General features: G+C 37.9%; 1 protein-coding gene across 2 annotated transcripts in view; it reads right to left on the reverse strand.

Moving 5' to 3' along the window:
* The window catches only part of tamalin (trafficking regulator and scaffold protein tamalin), a 36,734-nt gene extending 13,587 nt beyond the window's left edge, over positions 1 to 23,147 (reverse strand). Inside the window, exons 1-3 of one of the 2 annotated variants that reach the window (XM_007235728.4) lie at positions 22,765 to 23,147; positions 9,709 to 9,761; positions 7,186 to 7,240 (exon numbers count right to left, since the gene is read on the reverse strand). In XM_007235728.4, coding sequence (XP_007235790.3) covers positions 7,186 to 7,240; positions 9,709 to 9,761; positions 22,765 to 22,971 — 315 coding nt within the window. In that variant the 5' untranslated portion in view covers positions 22,972 to 23,147. Of the gene's footprint in view, positions 1 to 7,185; positions 7,241 to 9,708; positions 9,762 to 19,331; positions 19,593 to 22,764 lie in introns of those variants that run through there. The other variant, XM_022676831.2, reaches the window with a different exon arrangement.
* Between the last annotated feature and the right edge of the window lie 819 nt (positions 23,148 to 23,966).

Consider the following 23,966-nt stretch of genomic DNA (forward strand, 5'->3'; position numbering starts at 1 on the left):
TTTTGGTTGGAAATCAGTCACGTTTTTTAAAAACTAATATCGGGGTGAAATCAAGCAGCAACATCAGACAGATGTTAAAGATTTTGTTGGAAATCACTCACATTTGTCACAATCAACACTGATTTCCAACCAAAGTCACCCTCTAAAAACCAACATTGGATTAAAATGAAGCTCCAATGTTAGACAGATGTTACATTTTGATTATTTAACATAGTGCTGGACGATATGGCCAAAATTTATATCACGACATATTCCTTAAATTTCGGTCGATACGATATAATTTCGATATTGATATAAATACTTTGAAGGCCTCAGAAAACTGCTAAGAAGCCCTGCAATCCCTGCAGCACTGTGAATTTAAATTATTATATAACTGTGTATTTACATTAGATAAATGTAGATGTATTAACATTACCGCTGCTGCTCGGCTGCACTCTCCGGCACAATTTGCAGCAAAGTGGCAAGGGAGCGGACCCGCGAGCGTTCCCGCGGTGGGCCTCGAGGATCCGGGGCCGACCGAATAGAGTCTACCTTAGCCTTGGATCCGCTCGTCCCGGCTCCGTTTGGCTCCGGCGCGAGACATATGTGCTGCGTAGCGAAGCGGACCCGAGCCTAGCCATTTTAACCTAGCCTTGCCTAGCCTAGCCTATTTGGCTACGTGCCTGTGTGGTTACGTCATCACGCACTGACGTAGCCCAGCTACGGGGGCTGAATGTGTTGAGCTCTGCGGCGAGCTGACGCCAGTAAAAAACGCCTGTCCGTGATTCTAATACATATCGATATACCACAAAACTGATATCACCGTTATTGAAACATTTCTTATCGCGATAAATACCGATATCGAATTATTGTCCAGGCCTAAATTTAACACCATGATTTTAAACCAAATACATTCTGTATCAAAGCCTAATGATGTTAAAACTTCACATTAGGCATGAACAAAATGACCTTTAGCAGATGTTGGGTTTTAGTCATCATACCTCACAACTAAACATTGCTATTTTATGCCAAGAGGATTTTCAGCACCTGATACGGATGCCCGATGTCGGCTAGGACACTCTCTCACATGAACAATTTTTAGTTATTACATTTAATATAAAAATGTTTAGCTAGTCACAACTCCCTTTTTGTATTAGCCCTTTTTGTGATCTCTTTAGTAAAACTCTGAATTACTTAACATCAGAACACTCGAGTCTGGTCAGCTGATATCACAAAATGTTGTTAATAATAACTACATCCGTCAACGCTGGTGGCTGGATGGGTGTGTTCCAACAAAGTGTTTTTCTAGTACTGAGAATAATCACACTTTACTTTCATACCTCTGTATATACTAGTGCATATTATAAAATTAGAATATCGCTGAGAAGCAAATATTATATAAATGTATTACACACAGAATTATTTATTTTAAGTGTTTATTTCTTTTATTGTTGATGATTTTGGCTTAAAGCCAATGAAAACCCAACAATCAGTATCACAGAAAATTTGATTATTATATAAGACCAATTGGTACTTTTGGCAGTGTGCTTGAATGATCAGGAAAGATTGCCTCAGGCCAAGTTAATCCACACTCTGCTGAAGCTACTCTCAGCATTGTCTAGCCCAAGTAGCTCACATTAGCTGCTAACTGAGTCATTCAGGCTACTGTAGAACAACCTGTTCTCCCTCATGCCTCAAAAGCAGAAACACTAAAGGAGTTTCAGAGGGCCAAGTTTCATTTTGACTTGTTTAAATAAGGATGTTTCACACGTGACCGGTTACTGTTGGTCACTCCCTAACTGCTGACGGTTAAAACTGGTGCGGAGAGTAACCAGCTGAAGTGTGCACACTGTGGCCAAAAAGTCACCCCAGGGCATGATTAAGGGTTGGTTGGATGATATCCTGATTTCCTGTCTCTAGTACATGTCCCAGACACCAGACTATTCAGTTTTAGATGGTTGGGTTTAGAGTGTCAGAATTTTGACTTTGATACTGATATACTAGTGCATCTCAAAAAAATACAATAAAAAACTTTTAAGGAGGTGCAGATTTCATTTTCCAGCAGGACTTGGCACACTGCCCAAAGTACCATTGGTCTTATATAAAATTCAAATTTTCTGAGACACTGATTTTTGGGTTTTCATTGGCTGTGAGCCATCAAAAAAAAAAAAACCAATAAAGAAAATAAACCCTCGAAATAGATCACGCTGTGTGTAATACATCTATTTAATATATGAGTTTCACATTTTAAACTTAATTAATGAAATAAAGTAACTTTAGATATTTAAATTTTTTGAGATGCACCCATAGTGTGAGAACATGAATCATGTGCTGGGAACTTTAAACACTGCGATTTAGCCATAAAGTCTGAGCTGGAGCTGAGTTAAGCAATAAAAAACAACTAACAACACAATGTGGTTTACAGTAAGTGTGTAATGATTAAGACAATTTGAGAAATGTAGCATTAGCGACATTTCATATGTATTTCAGTAGATTCTCTGCACATGCAGGAAGTTAACCGGACTCTCTGACCCGCAGAGATAAAACTCACAGTCCCGGAAGAAGAAGACGGGCACCATCAGATTGCCGGGAGAGCTTTTTCACATGCAAACCAGCTACGGTAACTTACTTCCCACTACAGAGCTAATGAGTAGCTATGTGGGCTGATCTGCTTTACACAGAGCTTCATACAGCACACAGCAGTCATGTCAGTGCTCAGTAAACTGTTACACTCATTTGCGTATTGCCGGCGATACTTTGCGTGTACGGAGGTGGAGTCAAATGAGCAATGCAGCGTGTAAAACTGATATACAGCTTGGATATCTCAACAACTGCCTACTTATGCTACACTAAACTGATATATTCAACATTTTTTCTTCATATTGTTGGAGTAACTGTCTCTACTGTCGAAGAAAGCCTTTATACTACATTTCTGATCATTGCTATGAGAATCTGATTGAATTTAGCAGCAGACTGGCATTAGAAAGGTCAGGATGTTGGACGATCACCACCCCCCATCCCTACTCTAACTCAACTCTTAAGCTTATCCAATTTGAAGGTACTGGATGGAAGCACAATCATTCCAGAGGACTTAGTTCCACTGATCCACAGCTCAATGCTGAAATGCTGAGGGGAGAATTTATTTTACTTAATTCATCTTAATCTTTTGGCAATACTGACAAATTCAGTATAATTCAATTATATTAAACACTGGCCAGAGTGCTCATGGCAAAGCAATTTTAATTCTAAGACAACAATGTGAGTTTTACAATTGAACAATCCTCAAACCACAAAGTACGTGTATACCTGGAATACATCAATAGAAACATTACCACCCACAGTGGAGAGTGCAGTGGGTGGTAATGATTGTGATCGGCAGCATCTGGCTAGAATTGTCTGTGTGAAGACAGAAATCACATCCACATTAGATGTTAATGCATCTGTGGGACATGGCAATATCTATATTGGTGTATATCTATATTGGAATATATCAAATGACATTTACATCAGATGTAATCACAGAACCAAGTAATCTAATTGGCTGGCTTGGTCTGTCTTGTTGGTCCTGTTGGCGAAGTGAATGGCAACACTATAAACAAACAGTGTTGTTATTCACTACACTAACCACAACTCCTACTGCAAAACTACAAAAGGTAGTAGAGGAATTGGAGTGCATTAGTCTCAACTCAAGTCAGAAATGACCCCTGTGACTACAGCACTTACTAAAAACAAAAGAATTGAGGTTTTAGCAGAGTTGAGAGTGTGAGTAGTAGGCCTGATGTGTTTGAGGTTAACACGTGTGGTACCCGAGCACGTCTTGAAAGTTGAGAGTCAGTCACAGAAAGAGGTAAAACTGACTAATCGCTGGCGTGCTTCCTCTTCTCACTCTCTGTGACGAAAGCAAGCACGCCACGAGGTAGGAATTCAAGCGTCTTCACTAACCACCACATGCCCGATACATTAAAATCGAAAGACCAAAAAAAAAAAAGTGTCCCCTATTGAGAGTTCTGATAGCTGATGCAATATTCCACAAAAATTCTAAAGCTCATGAGGTTCAAAACGTGCTGATTAACATTAAGACCCAATTTACAGCACAAATATTTATTTTAACAGCACAAACAAACAAATGCAGCACTAAAGCAGCACTTAATTTCCTAATATTTCAGGGGGCCAGCTTTACTGAGGTCTAAAAATACTCAAGAGAATCACAAAGTTCAATTCAGCAGATACATAGAGAAATTGTGGCAATATCAGTGTTGGTAACTAGATTGTAAGAAAAGCTTATATAAAAATGATACAAAAAAAAAGAAAAAAGTTTAAACTTTGAACCACATCATTTCATGAAATAAATTCAAACACATTAGAAAGTAAGCAGCTTATTTAAAAACATGACTAAATATGCCAAAAACTTTAAAAGGTCTCATTTCATTGTTTTCATTCATTTAAAAAATATCTAGTTGTGGTCACTAGTATGAATAAATGCCATATGAGCCGTTTTTTGTGAAAACAGTGCTCGGGTGTTTCTGTATAACCCTGCTTTAGATCACTGAATTAGTGGTCTCTGAGGACAGACAGGATTTTGGCTCTTGCTCATTAATATTCATACACGCAAGTCACCCACAGTCAGTTTTACAGCTCTAAAACTCAAACGACAAAATGTTTTCAGAGGTACAGCCTTAGTTATAAAGATATAGCACTGAGTACTAAGTAAGGTTAACCCTTAAACTTCACTTAACATCAGACATGTTAACATTTCTGAGCCAAGGTGGGCGAGGCCACACCATGCTTTTCTTGATTGACTCATTTTTCTGAGGCTTTTCTTTTATTAGCTACTGCAGACAATGGAGGTTGAGGAAGAGTTTCATGTGCAGCATGCTTATACAACTCAGACAGACTGAGACCTTTAAACACAACCAAACCATCAAAATCGTAAAACTAAAATTCTTCCCTACTGAAAGTTTAATGGCTAATAGAGTATCCCAAAAATCCTGGAGCTCACGCTGCATAAAGACGTTCAAAACCTGGCGATTATTAATCAAGTTCAGCACGAAATTCCACTCAGGCTTTAAAGCACTTCCAAATGTTTGGAATCCTCCACTTCCCATGTTTCCCGTGCCCTCCCAAACTTTCCAAACGCCTGGATGGGTCTCAAGAGGTGCTGCGAAATACCATTGTGTTTACAGAGCTCACACACCATGTGGAGTCAGCCCTTAGGACCGTACAAATACAGTCGACAACTGCACAATCAACAAACAACAGAGCTGAGTTCATTCCTTGTGTGTGTATTTATTGAGTTTTTGTATTGTAGGGTGATACTGTACTAATATAATAGGATTAAATCATGTGGAATTCAGAACTTGTAGATCTGAACTTCAGGATCGGAACTGAATCAGGCCTGCAGTTGTTGGGAGAGAGTGAAAGCTGGACGTGGCTAAAGCTGGACATCCTGAGGACACTCGTTTCAGACTCAGAGACGGACTGTCCCTCACTCTATCAGAGGATGTCACATCCTGCACTAGAAGGCCATGCCGGAAAGGAGGGGTTCACTGGGATTCCTACAATGTTAAGGCCGTCCAGTACTAAATATAAACCTGCTGTCTGGCATTATGGCCTAGATTTTTGTAGGTAATACTGATACTGAGTTAACAGTAGAGGTAGAACAATATATTGATATTGTATGGAATCCAGGTTTTTTGGGATAATCAATTAGCCATCAAACTCTCAGTGGAGGAGAATTTTAGTTTAGCGATTTTGGTGGTTTGGTTGTGTTTTTAAAGTTCTTGGCATATTTAGTCATGTTAAATTCATATTTATATTGATATTGTAATGTATCGCATTAAATCGATATTTTATTGAAACATAGGTGCTCTAAAATCCCTAAGACGCGCCCTCAATTAGAAATACTGAAGTCAAACAAACAGGTTGTAAAAATCTGTGAAACTAATAAAATAACCAATAGATCTGTAATAATAATTCCTGGTATTTACTTATTTACAAGTATTTCATCCTCCTCAGTAACACAGATGCTGTCAAGTGTCGTAGAAAATTGTCTTGTGATAAATTGAGTATCACAGAATCACAGTATCATGATATAATCACCATCTAGGGCAAGGTATTGTGATTATATTGCATTATGAGATGCCTTGTGATTTCCACCCCTTGTTTAACAGATATTCCAAAGAATTGTACTCAACTACACCTAAATATATATAATTTTTATGATCATTTTAACACACAATTTAAATGAATTTGCTCAATTTAACATACTGGTGTAAACTTGAACTTACAGCATATTACAGCATGAATGTACCACAATCTTTTTAATGACACAGACAATGCAATAAGTCATGGAACAGGAGCAAGCACCATGTCTTATGACTTTTGTCATAGCCTAAAAAAGCTAAAGAATGCTGCATGGAGCACTGAATGAATTAAATATGGGTTTGATTCTGCCACACAAGCATCACTTATCTATTCACATGGACAGTTTTAGACAGTGGTCACAATCAATACCATCAACTACCTGATGTTTTTTTTTGTTTGTAGATGTTCTGGCTCTTCCTGCCCATTTTGCTAATCACTTCACCTGTCAGTGGTTTTAATGTTATGGCTGATCAGTGTAAAAAAAAACAAAAAAAAAAAAAAACACCAGTAATAACACCACAGCCCCTCACAAAGTGAGCATTGTGAGCGAGATATCCACAGATGGTTATTCCACCAAGGACAGGGGGTCAGCAATGCCCGCCTGCAGGGAATTGTGTGGGTTCAAGGCTAAAAAAAAAAAAAAAAAGGATTTTTTTTTTTTTTAAACCATAGAGCATCTTCAGAACACATACCACCACTCAGACTGCCTCAAACAGCAGCTGCACACTGAGAAAATACAATAATAATAATAATCCTTTTAAACATGATTCTCAATATTATCATCTCTTCAATCTCTCCAGGGTGTTTATTTTTAACACATTTATCTGCCTTACTTAAAAAAATAGGATCATATTAACATATTCGAGTGTTACAGCAGCTCTTAAATCCTATTAAAGACAACACCATATTTAATAACCTAAGTGACCCAAGCACTTAATCCTGTACAGCTTCTCAAGGTGCTAAATTAGTTTATTTAAAAGCTTCACAGACAACAGGGAAAAAAAGTACATTTTCTGGATTAATCCATTTTAAATGAGCGCCAATGTGAATCAATCCTCTTACCTGAATCTCAAAGCCAAACGATTCGTCCTCCTTCTTCTCCAGGACCACCACCTTTCTGCAACACACATGAACAGAGAAAATGTTTAGTATATTAGATACTGTAAGTATGGAGAACCTGAATGTACTGATATTTGCTAATGCTTATACTGATACACAGATTTCCATCCGTTCATTTTTTTAAATATTTCCATCCCAAACGAAGCAAGCATGCTAACCCTAAGAGACACTTTGTGTGTTGCGAGTGGAGATCTGCGCAAGATCAGTCCGGCCTTTCATGATAATTTTTGACCTTAAATAACTGCGAGGCGATTTCGCAAAAATGGGTACTGAGTGTTCTGATTCTCCTATGAAGAAGCTGCTTTTATTTAGGGTATAGTTTAGTGTGTGCATGGTTATTTAAAACATGACTCAGCCACTTTATTATTTATGTGAGCTGTATAGTAATCTGAATGCTGAAGTCATGTGACCTGCTCAGTGTTGACATTCTTCAGTACTGACTGTACAACAATAACAGCAAGTTTCTGCACACGTTTCCTATTGTTAATTCAGGTCCAGTCACTGCAGTTCCTCCTCATTCTGACAGAGCACTGATCCTACTAACAGTATCACCGAAAAACAAACAAACAATTCCACAGTGTTTTGTGCAACACGAAGGTGAACCCAGTCGGAAAACCGCTGAATGAAACAAACAAAAACAAGGGCGAGGGGTTTGTCTCAGAAATATCTGCTCTAATAACAGAACAATCATGGGTGTGGCATTATGAAAGTCCTGCTCACCTCATCAAAACACATTCCTGACCTTCAAAAGCTTTAAAAGGCCTGCGAGGGAAGCTAATCTGAAGCTGCTGCTGCTGCTAATGAGGATAATATCAGGGTCAAGATCAATATAATGCGCATTCTGTGTCCACAGCATCACTGTTTCTATATAAATTATTTTCTATATAAAACTAACAATACATTTCAACATTTCTTGATAATACATTACACATTCATATTAAATATTTTTTGCATTTAGTGTTATTCTATCATAATTTTCTCTAATTTGTTTTTAACTTTTATATTTTATTAGTGTTCATTTTAATTGATTTAATTGATTGATGTCTTGCTTGCGTATGCTATTTCTTACTTTTTTTGTCCCTATGTAAAGCGCTTTAGGCTGCATTTTTATGTATGAAAAGTGCTAGATAAATAAAGTTTAAAGTTTATTATAATTATTATTATTAATAACAGTTTTTTTGTGATTAATGTGAGTTTTTTTGTTTGCCATATCTGCACTCCTACTTGGTTAACCAATGAACCCTAAGTTTTATTATTAAGTTAATAACCCTAATGCGGAAACTATGATCAATTATGCATTAACCAATTGGTTTAGCACATATTGTGGAGTGCCACAGGGCTCTGTTTTGGGGCCTATTACACTGATGTTAATTAAGACTGGTATGTGGTTATCAGAGAGACAAATTGCAGTGAGGGCTTATATACAGGGCCTAAAAAGTTAAGTTAGTTAATTTAGGCATCTCTCGCTTCTCTTGGTATAAACCCACACACCTTTAAGAAACTAACATTTGACCTCAGTGACATCACAATTTGTATACTGTTTTATATTTAAGGGACTGAAGACACTTGCTGTTGCATATTCAGCAATCTCCATATGTTGCTTAAAGAGGTAAGGCTTAAGCTATCTACCCTATCACAGTAAAATATGTCTTTAATATGTCACTGTCCTTAAAATCATTTTCTGTATAATAAATAAAAATCTAAAAAGTTATCTTTAAAACAGAACAAGAACAGCCATCATGAACGATTCAACATGTCTGCATTTTCCCTATACCAACTATGTTTATCAAACATAGTTAATACAAAGTGAAAAAGCTGTTAAATATGATTCCTATAAAATCTATATTATCTATAGTCTTATTAATATAAAGTATGAGATATATAGTCAAAATAATTCAAAAATCATACTTTTTCTAAGTTACAAGACTCTATATGCTTAGTATTGTGATAATGATCAATTAAGTTATGCTATAGACAGAAATGGATGTTTAATGGCTGACCTTTGATCAGAATTAATTGCTACAAATGTATGTTAATGACCTCAAATAAAGCGACGCCAGCAATTCTGGATTTCCGATTCAGTTAGATCACTCATTCTGAAACGTTCACACAATGTTCAGGGAAGCTGGTTTTCACCAATGATGTAAAACATCAAAGAATGTGTTTGCCTGGATCTATGAGGTCATAATAATGTTAACATGCGTAATCTGCATAATCTGGAGAATCAAAGAGTGTTTGATCATTGTTGTGTGTAGTTGGGATTCTGTGATGAGTATAAAGCCATCAGGTGATATAGTTAGATAGTTATGAGCGCTGTATGACGCTATATCGAGTGACGGCGTGACGTTAGGGTAAATACAGTACAGGGAAATAACAGTGACACATCCTGACCCTCACACACTCCTCCACCACTCACTTACAGTGAAACAGTGGGAGGGGAAGATCAGAGAGAAGCTGTAGTCTTACCGTTCTGGTTCTGGAGGCAGCGTGAGGGGCTTCCACTTCTGTAGACCACCATTCTAAAAAGAGACAGAGAGAGGTTGATCAGTACTGATGAATGAATATCATTCTCATTACAGTCCAGATAATAAGCAATAAGGATATTTTAAATATGAATATACAAAAAAGAGAAACAAAAGAGTAAGAGGAGAACAGAAAGGGGAAAAAACAAGAAAAAGAAATTAAAGAGGAGAAGCATAAACAAATAATAAGATTATGGTGATTAAAAAGAGAATACAGAAAGGATGAGAACATGACGGGTAAAATAAAGAGAAGAGATGGAGAGAGAATACATAAAGAAGAAAGGAGGAAGACAGATAAAAAGGGTGAAATAGATGAGGAAAAAATTAGAAATATTATGAAAGAGTGAATATACAATAAATAAATATAATTTGTGTGTTTTAAATATGAATAAAAAGGAAAAATATATGAGCCAGTCCATGTGAACAAGAAAGAAAATTAAAAAGTAGCGCTGCACAATAAAAATATGGCTTAATTATATGGCTAGAGGGGTGAAAATGGAGCTGTGTTTTTTGGCATGATGGCGCTCCATCCAATACTTTTGATCCTGATCTCACTGACACTTTAATATATAGTCGAATGCAAATAAATGATTGAAGCAATTCTCCCAAATCTAGTGGAAAGCCTTTTTTGGACAGCAGAGAGACTTTTTAACACCCTTATATCAGAAGAAGAAATGAATGAGCAGGTGTCCCAATACTTTTGTCCATATATTGTGTGTGTGCTCATGCGTGTGTGTTTGTTTTGGTTTGTAAAGTCTGCATGCGCCTTCTGATGACACTGCAGATAAAACCTGAAATGCCTGTTTGTCCACTCCCCCCTCCCCTGCCTCAGAGTCACAGGACAAAGGACAGTACCATCACTTTCCTGATGCTATCGGATTACGACTGATGCTGTCCGATGAGTGTCTGCACCCTGCCTTGAGTTTCAGGAGCTCACAATCTGCTCAGAACTGTTGCTCTGACTGTACAGCGAGGGTATTTCAGATTAAATTCATATTAAATCTGTTTTTTTTCTCTCTATTGACAAAACACTGGAAAATTTCCATTCATAGTAACTAAAAAATGTGTTTTTGTGTGGACAGGAGGCCAAAACATGGGGAAGAAAGTTTGTAAAAATATCTGAATAATCGTGGACAGGGCCTTATGCATGTTTTCCAATGTTTTATGGCTTTACTGAGATTGTCAGACATTCTTTCCTCAGTTTCTGAACAGTGGAAGAGTTGACTCTCGTTCTTCCTCAGAGTCACAGGACAAAGGACAGTCCTATACATTTTTCTGATGCCATCATATGGTGTCTGATGAGTCTGATAGCCCCATTTTCAAAAATCTCCATTTATAGTAGCCAAAACAAAATGGTGTTTGTGTGAACAGGAGGTGAAAACATAGGGACAGGCATTTTTTTAAATATCTACATATCTGTGAACAGGGACTTTAAGTTCTGTCACTTTACTGACGCTATCAGATTGTGTCTAATGGCATCTGATGAGTCTCTTATTAGTTTCTGTACTGTCCCATGAGTTTCAGGAACTCACAGATTGTCAAAAAACGCTGCTCTGACTGTGCAAAACGCATATCTTAAGATATCACTGTTTTTTTTTATACTCCATAAGGTTTTTAAGTGGACAGGGGGTCAAAACATGGGGAAGGAAGTTTGTAAAAATATCTGAATAATCGTGGACAGGACCTTATGCATGTTTTCCAATGTTTTAGGGCTTTACTGAGATTGTCAGCTATTCTTTCCTCAGTTTTTGAACAGTGGAAGAGTTGACTCTTCTTCTTCCTCAAAGTCACAGGACAAAGGACAGTCCCGTCAATTTTCCTGATGCTATCATATTAGTGCTGGGCGATATAACGATATCGATTTGTTTCGCGATAATTTTTCCCTCGATGACGATGATAAGCCTGTGCAATAGAATTCGATAAACATTCATTTCCATTTCCGTCTAAGTGGCGCGGCAAACAACGAAAACACAACGTGTAATCAATCCAGAAGACGCTGGAGCAAATTAATAAATAGTTAAGAAAATTGTAATAGTTATTCTCATGCATGCAACAAAAAACCCTAAAGAATAGTGGAGTATGGCCCGACACACGCAAACAACCATAGTGTTTGGACTTTGGGAATAAACGGCCGCACTGTTCAGCACGTTTTAAATAAATTTTAAGTAAATTTTAAGCACTAAATGTAATTAATTCAATTTATATTAGGACCTCGGGGCAGGTGCTGCAAAAATGTGTATGTGGGGCGCGGATTAAAGGAAGAGGTTTTTTTGCGGAGCGGTAACAGGACAAAAACACCTTAAGAATGATGTCTAAATGACTTTCCTCTAATCTAATATAATTTAACATGGTTTAAGGATATAAAATAATTTCTAAACAAACGAACTTTTTAATATTGAGCTTATGGCCCAAGTGCAAAAACACAAAATCATTTATCATTTAGATTATCTGCCTGAACGCGAGCCCGAACCCGAGCTTGAACGCCAGCCTGACTCAGGCGCTGCATGAACTCGGGCCGGTCGAGAACACCGCTTTCCTCTCAGATTAGGCGGAAGAAAATGGTCTTTTTTTTAATGTAACAAATCACACTGTGATTTTTGTGATATTTCCCCAATTACAGCTCAGCTGCGCGTTTAAAGCTCAACGCATGAATTAATCGGTGCGCTGTGCGCCGCGCGTGCTCGCGGGGGATTTGACGCGTCTGTCAAGCAAGTTAATGGACCATTTTGGGGGCAGAGATTAAGAAGTACAGCAGGTACATCTCAGATTTGTAGTTTAATGCTCTACTAAATTACTGGCTTTAAAACTGGCTCATGATATGGTCGGTTCTGGCTGGATTTTTTCCTGCCTACAGGCTGCATTTGACGGAAAGCAGCTCCTCAGTCAGACAACAGTGTCAGCATACAAATCGTGTGCGTTTCCTACAGGACAAACCATTTAAAAGTGCAGATAAACTCATTAAAAAATCACACAGTGTCTGTCTGGCTTAAAATACTTTTAATAAGGTACAGCTTTTAAATTAATAAATCAACATTCATTAAAAATCCGTGAGAAGTTCTGTATGCTAAATGACAAGCTAAGCTAATAAGCTAATAACATTTAATAATAACAGAAAAATAGATATGAATTTGGAAAATAACTAACTAAAGTGAGCTCAAAATACAATAATAAATATAATCTAACGAATTTCAAAATATAAATTAGAAATATTGAACTTCAATATTAAATTCAACTTCAACTACAAAAAACGCAAGGACCGATAGAACATAACGAACAGAAAAAAATAAATTTGAAATTGGAAAAAAAGTTCAAAATGCTAAAAGAAATAAAACCTAACGAATTTCAGAATATAAAATCTAAATATTGCACTGCAGCAGTACAAAAGCCTAAGTGCTTAAACAAACAAACCAAAAAACAGCCTATCACAAATCATTTTTTGAGCCCGACCCAGCTGAGGAAAAGGTGGGAAATCTTTTTTTTTCGGCTGGGTCTTGGAAAACTTTGTGGTGAATTAAAGGGGCCGAGTTGCAATTTTTGTTTTACTTTAATCAGTTTTTAATCCGTCTTTTTAAAAACAAATATTCCAATATTGGCTGCCAATCAGTGCCCAATATTCTGAGCTCAAAAAACGCTATTCGGGCCAGCCCTACTAATCTAATATAATTTAACATGGTTTAAGAATATAAAATAATTTCTAAACAAACGAAATATTTAATATTGAGCTTATAGCCCAAGTTTTTTTTTCAGTCATGGAAAATTGGAAAAAATTGGAAAAAAGCCCGAGTTCATGCAGCGCCTGAGTCAGGCTGACGTTCAAGCTCGGGTTCTGGCTCGTGTTCATGATTAATTTGTTTTTTTTTAAAAACTAATATTGGAATATTCGCTACCAATTACTGCCAAATATCCGGAGCTCAAAAAATGCTATTCGGGCCAGCCCTAATAATTATGGAGATACAGAAAAAAATATTGTGATAAAACTTCCATCACTCCCTTATTCTCTCACTAATAAAAACAAACCTTTAAGTGTGACACAAAGTGATTTGATTTATATCGTGATACATATCGATATCGACTGATATGGAAAACTATATCGTGATAAGATTTTTTCCCATATCGCCCAGCTCTATATCATATGGTGTCTGATGAGCCTCTGATAGCCCCATTTTCAAAACTCTCCATTTATAGTAACCAAAAATGGTGTTTGTGTGAACAGGAGTTAATAAAAAACGTGGGGAAGAACTTTTTTTTTTTTTTTTTTTTAATATCTACATATCCGTGAACAGGGACTTTTACATTCCGTGACTTTACTGATGCCATCAGATAGCATCTGATGAGTCTCTTATTAGTTTCTGTACTGTGCCATGAGTTTCACAAGCCCACAGTTTGCCCAGAACTGCTGCTCAGACTGTAAAAAACACATGCCTTGTGATTTCACTTTTTTTATACTCTATGGTGTTTTTTGTGGACAGGAGGCCAAAATATGGGGAAGAAAGTTTGCAAAAATATCTGAATAATCGTGGAAAGGGCATTATGCATGTTTTCCAATGTTTTAGGGCTTTACTGAGATGGTCAGCTATTCTTTCCTCAGATTCTGAACAGTGGAAGAGTTGACAGTCCTGCACATTTTTCTGATGCCACCATATTGTGTCTGATGAGTCTCAGATAGCCCCATTTTCAAAAATCTCCATTTATAGTAACCAAAAAATGCCGTTTGTGTGGAAAGGAAGAAAAAGCATGGAGAAGAAAGATATATATTTATGGACTTCTCAGTTAATGTTTTTCAGCTGATGGTTTTTTATACTCCATGGTGTTTGTGTGGACAGAAGGCCAAAATATGGGGAAGAACATTTTTTTAAAATACCTAGATACTCAAGGACAGGGACTTTTGATTACAGTCACCTTACTAACACTATCAGATTGCATCTGAAGTCATCTGATGAGTCTCTGATGCGTGTCTGCACTCTGCTGTGAGTTCCAGGAACCCAGGATCTGCTGTAAACTGCTGCTTCTACTGAGGCCACGTCTACTGGAAGCCCCGAGTCCGACCAATCCATCACTCTAACACACACCTCAGTTTACACACAGAGCCGAGTGTAGGCAAACACAGGTCCGGAGTTGCTGCCGCCTCCTCACAATGCCTTCATTGATGTAAAAGCCAAATCTAGGCGAGACCCCACCCAGTCTCCACCGGCCGAAGGGGCTGGGAGTGCACCCCGCGTTATGTCTGTTTTGACTGAAGTCAATTCACCCGTTTCTACCTCAATGGGCCGGAGTGTTGTTGCAGTCAAAGTGCACTTTGTACCAGAAGCCCTTCTGCTCCAGTAAAATGCTGCCTTTCTTTATTTTCCAGCACTTCCACAATCGTCCTGGGGTCTCTTCAATGACTTCATTTATTTCCAAGTACCCCCGAGGCTCCCTTGGGGGTGGTAGTATTGAGGAGGGTGGCTGTAATGGGGGGGCAGAATTCGTTAGCTACACAATAATACCCTGTTGTGGTCAGGGGGCTGGTTTGGGTGTGGGAGGTGGGATACAGGAGGCTCTTCATAAATCGCCCAACCAGTGTCCAGTAACGGGTGTCCAGCAAAATTTACTGTAAAGTCATACGTACCCGTCAAATGTTTGGACACACCTTCTCATTCAAAGTTTTTCAGTGTAGATTAATATTTAAGACATGAAAACAATTAAGGGAGACATATAGAATTACGTATTAAACATTTAAAAAAATATATATATGTTTTTCCTCCACAATCCCCTGATCTAAACCTGATAAACTGAGATGGTGATTTGAGGTGGTGTGGGATGAGCTGGAGCTTCACAGCGACTATTGTTCAGCACCTCCACGAACTCCTTCAAGACGCTGAGAAAACTATTCCAGGTGACTCTACCTCATGAAGACATGAACCTCATGATGTTTATAGTCATAAAACCCACATTATACTCAGATCATAGCTTATTTATCTCAATACAAATCACTTTTTGTCTAGGTCGGCCACAATAACTACAATATCGATTTATTGTACAATATTTGAGTTAACATTTTACCAATATTTTACCAGTAGCATAGTGACCAATACAGCAATAATTGAGCCTCCATACACACAGAGTGAGGAAAAAAGTATAAATCTCTCATCCCACAAACTATCATGAATTAAATTAAGTAAATGCATTATGCTATTATATTGTCATTTCATATCAGTGGCTTTAAATTGGTTTAACCCTTTAACTTCACCTCAACAGTTCGATATTGTACCTTTGAGTCAATGTATATCTAAATAATGAAGATGTTGAACTGAGCTCAGTTTATATTATTACTGTAAACAACATATTTTTATTAGAACAAGGACATTTAAGGGTTTAAATGGCAAAAATTGTTTATCGCAATAATTTCTGAGACAATACAGCATCCAAACAAAAAAAAAAGTATCGGTAACAGGCCTATTTTTGACAAATCGTGAATCTGAGAAACTTTCAAACCATTGCGTCCAAATTTCAATAGAAATGGACCAATAGAAATGCTCTAAAATCACCTGGAATTGAATGTATTTACATTGACTTCCTTTGAAAGATAAGAAGCTCTTCAGCTTCTACTGTAAAGTCGCCGTTTTGGAGATACGAGTTATAAGATATGTAGTATCTCTACCTAAGAACATATTTCAATGCCACTGCATGTTTGAGCAACATTTTGTATGCAGTTGTCTGTTATCAGAAGTAGCATCAAGGCTGTGAGTCGGCCGCAGACACACACCGGCTGTTTATATCATCAAAGCTGTGATGCTACTCACGATAGCATGACCTTAAACTCTCTTCTGGGTTTATACGACCTTTTGCAATACAATTATTTTTGTATACTGTTCCAAATATAATCAGATAAATTCCTCCGCCAAAAAAAGTAGTCCCAACTTTTACCAGTAATTTTGTGGTTGCATGTGAATCACTATCATTAATATAAAATCTAAAAACAAAGATTGGTCAAATTATGGACACATATTTTCACGGCCACAAAATTCTTGTATCTCCATTTTTGTAGTTTTTCTACTTTTTAACCACCTAAATCTGACTGTTATTCTTTATATTGCATCCCCATTTTATTATGGACCAAGGTACCAATAGATATTCTTCAAAATGAAATTATTTTTCTTTGGTTGGAAACTGGAAACACTGATATATCCAATGTCCTGACCTCTGATGTTCCTGTTACACTAAATGAAATAAAATCTCCACAGCAATGCCCTAAAATCGATTTTAAAAAAAGCCTTCCATGGACAGGAGAGACAGTAACTCCAACAAAAACAGGATATAAACCTTTTTTTAAACCCTTCATATCAGACCAAAACAATTAAATAAGCAGGTGTCCCACTGCATTCAGACTCAGAATACGGCTCTAAACTGCAAAGAAGGTACACTCTCCGTTCTTCTCTCTTCTATCTGAGCTACTTAGGCATCTCCATTGGTCACAGTGGCCCGGATCACTCAGCACAATAAGCCACGCTGAATTCAGACTCTTTCAAGAAGTTACACTCCAGTTATCAGACAGAACGAATGGGACAAAGTGGTTTGTTTGAGCTTTGGACACTTATCCCCTCACTGAACAAGCCACAGGAATGACCACCCTGACCCACGGTCAGTGCAATGACGAGCCAAACCCTTCTAATGACGCCAACAAAGCAAATCCACACCATATAACGCACAGTACAGCGCTGTACTCCGCACAGGGGGGCCCATTGTAATGTGCAGGATCCGACTGACCACTTACAGTGCGTCAGACCAGCCCAGGGTCAGAGTCTCTGGTCAAGAGCAGAGTGTGTGGGTGGTCTAGACCCCATAACGCCATCAGTGACCATGAACGTCCTTCAAGATGTGTGGACCCAGGAGAAAAGAAGAGAAGAGAAGAGAGAACAGTGAGTAAGTGACCATGTGTGCTGTAACAGTGCTGGAAATTACACCACTATTTCCCAGAGAACACCACCCAGCTCAGCACGGCTCAGGAGATGAATGGCTCCTGTGAGTGAAGTGCTTCGTGTTGTGAAACTGGAGGCCTCCAGAGACACAATACAGGGGTTATAACTCAATATATTGTGATATAATTATATAATGCAATGTATATTACTCAAATCCAGTTGTAGATAAACTGCCATAGTATAAATACTATTTTTTTTTATTTATAAAAGCTGAAAGAAAGAAACTTTTATAACAGTGAAATCTGAGTACATCACTGGCGCTGCTATTCTAGTGGGCAGGATTTAAACACATGTGTTGCGTTTAAATCCTGCCCACTAGAATAGCAGCAAACCACTTCTGACACCAATCGTCCGTGTAATAAATAACAATAAATACTGTGTTTTAGAGAACCAATATAATTTAGAACTGCAACTCATAATACTGTGATACTTTGTTGCATCTATATTAACATACACCCCTACAGCACATTTAGGACTTGTTTTTTGATTATAGAAGTATGACAATATGCATGTATACCATTAAATTCACGTATAAAATCATAAATAAGCACAGAAAAAAGACATTGTATCATTATATCATTGGAGCATTTCTTTTGGCCAATTCATCACAAACTCTTCACAAAATTTACAAAGAAATTTTGGGCATTTTTAAGTATGATAATTATCAACAACAAACTCTGGAATCACTTTCAGCAAGGGGGCAGATGAAGCAGCAATTAATTAATATTGTCTATTTCCTAATTCTTCTGTGAGGGGTAGCTGAATTAAGTTTTCAATGGGTTTTATTTGATTTTATTTTTCCGTTCCACCTTAATTAATGCCTCCTCTGTTCCATTTAAGGTGGAATAGAAGAGTTAGCTAGGTTAGCTAGCTACTGAGACGAACTACTGACCATCTTTTATGCTTGTTATGAAGTAAATTGGAGTTCTCACCTTTAAACTGAGGACCAGAGTAAGGTACCATCAAACACATATCAAAAAGCTGTGAACATACCACATCTAATCAGCACCGCCGCTGAGCTGTTAGCACCGCTGCTAAGCTAGCGGTTAGCACCGCCGCTTAGCCAGGTTAGCTGTCAGCAGCATCGCTTAGCTAGCTGTTCGCAACGCCGTTTAGCAACGCCGCTTAGCTAGCTGTTACCAGCGTCGCTTAGCTAGCTGTTAGCAACGCCGCTTAGCCAGCTGTTAGTCAATACAATTCTAATCCGCCGTTTTGAGCTTCAAATTAAAAGCCCCACAGCAAGTCACATTGAAATATACTTAAATAATAAAAGCTATTACTGTAACTAAAATATATTATGGAGTGTAGGTATTCCTTTAAAAAATAACGTGTGGCAGGTGTGATTATGATTACATATTTTATAATAGTTCTGTAATTTTAGGTGAATAAATGTGCAGCTATGAAATTTAGTCTGTGAGATATACAATATATACAGCATGTGTTAACGAATGATGTCCATTACAGGGAGCTTTTATGTCTATGCCAGTTATTCATTCATTCATTTAATACCTAGATAAAGAGCTTGATATTTTATACAGAAACTGATTTAAGTTACCACACACACGCACAGTGTTTGTTCACTCAGAATGAAATACATTATTATACCTACTTTGAGTGGGCAGTTAGTGGTAAGCAGGTCTCGTGCAGTGCTCCTAACGTATGTAAATATCAGACCAGGTGTGAGCAGGTGTAAAAAAGCTCGCGGAAGCTCGCAGGTGAGAAACGATTCACATGCCACGCGCCGTTTACAACTAGCCAACTGCGACCGTGTCCAAACGCACGTGCTGACTCCGCTGCTGCATTCACCAGCAGCCGCGTGCAGCAGCCACATCACCACCGACCACTGTTTCTAATCAACCTTAATTAATCACAGCACTTCAGCAGTGCTGTTTATAGAAGCTTAACAAGAACAGAGTTCACTTCAGCTTCTCTCGCAGTAGGGGGTAATTTTAGACAATTAATCTGAAGATTAAAATGTCACATAACATTATTTTGGTCATAGATGATCTGCATGTGCCAGTTTATTAGAAAGTCTGGTGGAACTTAATTGATAATCAGTAATATGACAATTATAGCGGTATTTAAAGCCAGTATCCCAATATGATTTCAAAGCAATGGTCCCAACCATGGCTCTGCCTTGCACATTTTAGTGGGTTCCTGTTCAAACAATCCAATTTCTACTCTGGAAGAGTCTGTTGTTTACAAATTCTTCCGGGGGCTTATTTATAAGCTTGCCCAAATTTCTAGTTTTTCAATTCTGCCCCTCAAAATGCAAATAAAAAAAAATAAAGCTTTACTCAATTTTGCGATATTCATCTTGTAACAAAAGTAGGTTGGATTATATCATCAGATGGGGAAATAAAATATTTCTTGAAATTCAGATTGTGATAGAGATAAATGAAAACTAGAAAATTGTGGGAAAAAAAACAAATTTTTACACCACCACATTTTCTAAAATATATCACAGACCATTGGAAACCACGGTTATAAAGAGAACAAGAAAATAATGGTCCTCAAATTATAAGATGGTAAGGGGTGTTGGGGGCAGGGTAAACTCCAAATTGAGTTGGGATCCACTGATTTAAAGAGTCTAGAAATAGTGCTACCTCAAGTTTTAAAAGAAGCTACCACCCCCAGCAATGAGAGGAACCAATGGCCTTCAAAATATAAGAAGCCCACAGGTGCTGGGAGCAAAGCAAACACTTGGACCACCAAGAACAGGCTTGGGAACCACTGATCTGAAAGAAAGAAAAAAAACATTGAAATGTATATGACAAGAGGTATTCCATAACCAGACTTGAAACCAGAGCAACTTTATCCACACCCAAATCCACTTGTTTAATCAGTTAGTCAGTAGTGAGAGAATCAAAGTTGGAAACAAGTGGGGGAACAAGTGATCTTAAAGAGTCTACGACAGGTGCTTACCAAAGGCTTAAAAATAAGCTACTACCCTCAGAAGAGAGAAGAACCAATGGTCTTCAAAAGCAAGGAGATCAGGAGTGTTGGGGGCAGGGTAAACATTAGGCACTAGGCATGGGAACCACGGACCAGAAGAGCCTTTAAACAGAGTTGTCTGAAGTTGTAAAAGAAGCTACTACACGCAGCAGAGAAAAGAAACAATGGCCTTCAAAATGTAAGAAGACCATGGGTGCTGGGAGCATGCAGGACCTACAATCCCAAAGTTTGTTTTCTAATGCATAGAGCAGATCCAACATTCTTTGTATAAATGGAGGTCTTTCAGAATTATGGCTAGAAACGAATGACCTAAAGAGTCTAGAAAAAGTGTTAAAGTGTTTTTAAATAATCCACTACCTTGTGTAACAAAAAGCACCAATGGCTATTAATATAAAAGAAGACTGTGTGTGTTGGAAACAGGGTAAATACAAAAGAACAACCAAGACTAGGCACAGGAATCTAGAAGTCTAGAAATCACAGGAGTCTAGAAATGCTGTATAAGCTTCAATATACTGTATATGAAGACCAAGGCGTGAGAGCAGGGTAAACAAAGCAGGACCACAAGTACCAATGTTGGGAAGCACTTATGTGAGAAGTCTACAGAATGTGTTATCTTAAGTTGTAAAAGAAGCTGCTACCCTCAGCAGAGAGAAGAACCAACAGACTTCAAAATATAAGACCATGGGTGTTGAGAGCAGGGTGAACACAGCAGGACCACAAGCACCTCTAACGTGAGGAGTCTGCAAAATGTGTTATCTGAAACTGTACAAGAAGCTGCTACGCTTGGCTACCCTCCTTAAAATGGAGAAGATCATGGGTGTTGGAAACAGAGTAAATATTAAAGGACCACCATAAGCAAGCTTGTGAACCACAAAGCTAAAGGGTCTAAAGTAGTAAAAAAAAAAAAAAAAAAAAAAAAACAATGGCACTCATAGGTCTGGAGCTTCTTCAGAACCAAAGATGCTGGGAACCACTGATCTTAAAGTAGTAGGTTTAAAAGAAGCTGCTATCATCAAGAGCAGAACCAACCAATGATATTTAATTTGTAAGAAGATCATGAGTGTTGATCAGAATAAATTCTAAAGAATCACAAGGACAAGGCATGGGGACCACTGCACTGAAGAGTCTAAAGCTGCGACCCTTAGCATGAGAGAAGAACCAATAGATTTCAAAATCCTCTATGACAGTTTTATTTTTCTACTTTTTAAAAGTGATTAATTCTGATCATTTAAAGAATTTATATTAATTATGATATGAAATAACACACATGATTTAGTTCTTTAAACAGGTTTTAAAGAACACAACAGCTTTAAAAGAGCAGAACCAATGGCTTTCAACATGTGAGAAGACCATGGGAGTTGGAAGACCAAGACTCTCAAAATTAAGGTGTGATCATGAGCAGGTGTGTTGGGAACTGTAAAAAAAAAAAAAAAAGGAAAAACAATAATTGCAAACCAATGTTCCTCATGGGACTGGAGAATATTCAGAACCATTGATGCTGGGAACCACGGATCTTAGGTTTAAAAGAAGCTGCTATCCTCAACCAAGAGCAGAACCAATGGGTTTTAATTTGTAAGAAGATCATGAGTGTTGTTCATGCTAAATACTAAAGCTCCACTAGGACCAGGCACAGGGACCACTGCACTGAAGAACTTGAAGCTGCTACCTAAAGTATTACAACAAGCCATTTAAGTGAACACTTAAATGTGCAGGAGAAGGAGTTCATCCAGAACTTGGGTTGGGAACCAATGGTCTTAAAGTCTTTAAAGAACACAACAGCTTCAAAATAAAGCTAGCTACTGCCACCATCCCAGAGAAGAACCAATGTCCTTCAACATGTGAGAAGACCATGGGTGATCAACGTGTGTGTTGGGAAGAGTACAAAAAAAAGATATCAAAGAAATGCAAACCAATGGTCCTCAAAGGACTGGAGGATATTCTGAACCAGAGTTGCTGGGAAACACCGATCCACTTAAAGTAGTAGCTTTTAGATTTTAAAGAAGCTGCAACCTACAGCCCAGAGCAAAAACCCATGGTCTCCAGAGCGTGAGAAATAAGCTGAGCTTCCAGAAAATAGAGTTTCTTACCTTTTTGAAGTTCCTGGGCAGGGTTCCTCCAGAGTAAGCGAGGGTCTTGTAGTTGTAGATGTCTGAGGAGCTGGCTGGTCTCTCCATGTTCCTGCAGCTGTCTGATTTGGAGGAGGAGAAGTAGATATCTCCACTGCCCGGGCAGGAGCCTCCGTCCGGCTCGCTGGAGTTCAGCTTCTTGATCCGCCTGAAAGTCATATTCTTCATGATCTGATCAAACACACACACACACACACTGCCGCGCGAGTGATGATCACTCCAATCCCCCGTTTAATCTTCCCTCTATCACTCTTTTATCACTCTGCACTCCGCTCTCTCCGCTGAACACTCCTCACCTCTGCGACTGCTCCCCTCACACTACTGCTCTAACTTTAGGACCAGGGCCATGTGGAGGGGGCGGAGCCACTACAACAGAGGCGGGTTCACTGAGGGGGCGTGGCTTGTGAGCTGAGTGAGCGATATGATTGGCCGGTGGGTGGAGCATCATTGTTTTTGTTTTCTTTTGTTTCACTGAATTTTGGACACGTTCATTGTTTTCAGATCAAAATAAAGCACTGGGAAGAGTCACGTGTGCTTTAAAATTCTATCAGTTTTCTTTGAAAGTAAAAAAAGTTGTTAAAATAGTGTTAAAATGAATATATATATATTTTTTGAGAATATATTTCGATAATTATGATAAGAATTATTAGTAGCCTGCAGCCTCTAAAGATTGAAGATTCAGTACAGGTGTACATGTGAGTGAAAAACGTGGGTGCAGATTCCCACTAATGTGCAGAGAACAATATTTACAAGAAGAATAATAAAATAAAATATAATATAAAATAAGATATACAGATAGCTTTACAGTATAAAAATATACACGATACACTCAATAACAATACATAGTCCAGTAGGTGACAGAATAACTATGAGTTATTCTATAAATAACACATATGATTCAGTTACAGACACTAAACTATATGTATACTATAAGATTATAGCATGACAATATGTATTATTTTAGTATGTAGTAATATTAGACTTTTGTTAATGCGCTAGTTTGATAAAAGCCTGAAAATACATTTTGATAATTATGATAAGAATTATTAGTAGCTTGCAGCCTTTAATTAACACACATGATTTAGTTACAGACACTAAACTCTAAACTATATATATATATATATATTATAAGCTTGACCATATGTATTATTTTAGTACTTAAT

This window comes from Astyanax mexicanus, chromosome 13 (assembly GCF_023375975.1).
Source record: "Astyanax mexicanus isolate ESR-SI-001 chromosome 13, AstMex3_surface, whole genome shotgun sequence".
In the NCBI taxonomy this organism is placed as follows: Eukaryota; Metazoa; Chordata; class Actinopteri; order Characiformes; family Acestrorhamphidae; genus Astyanax; species Astyanax mexicanus.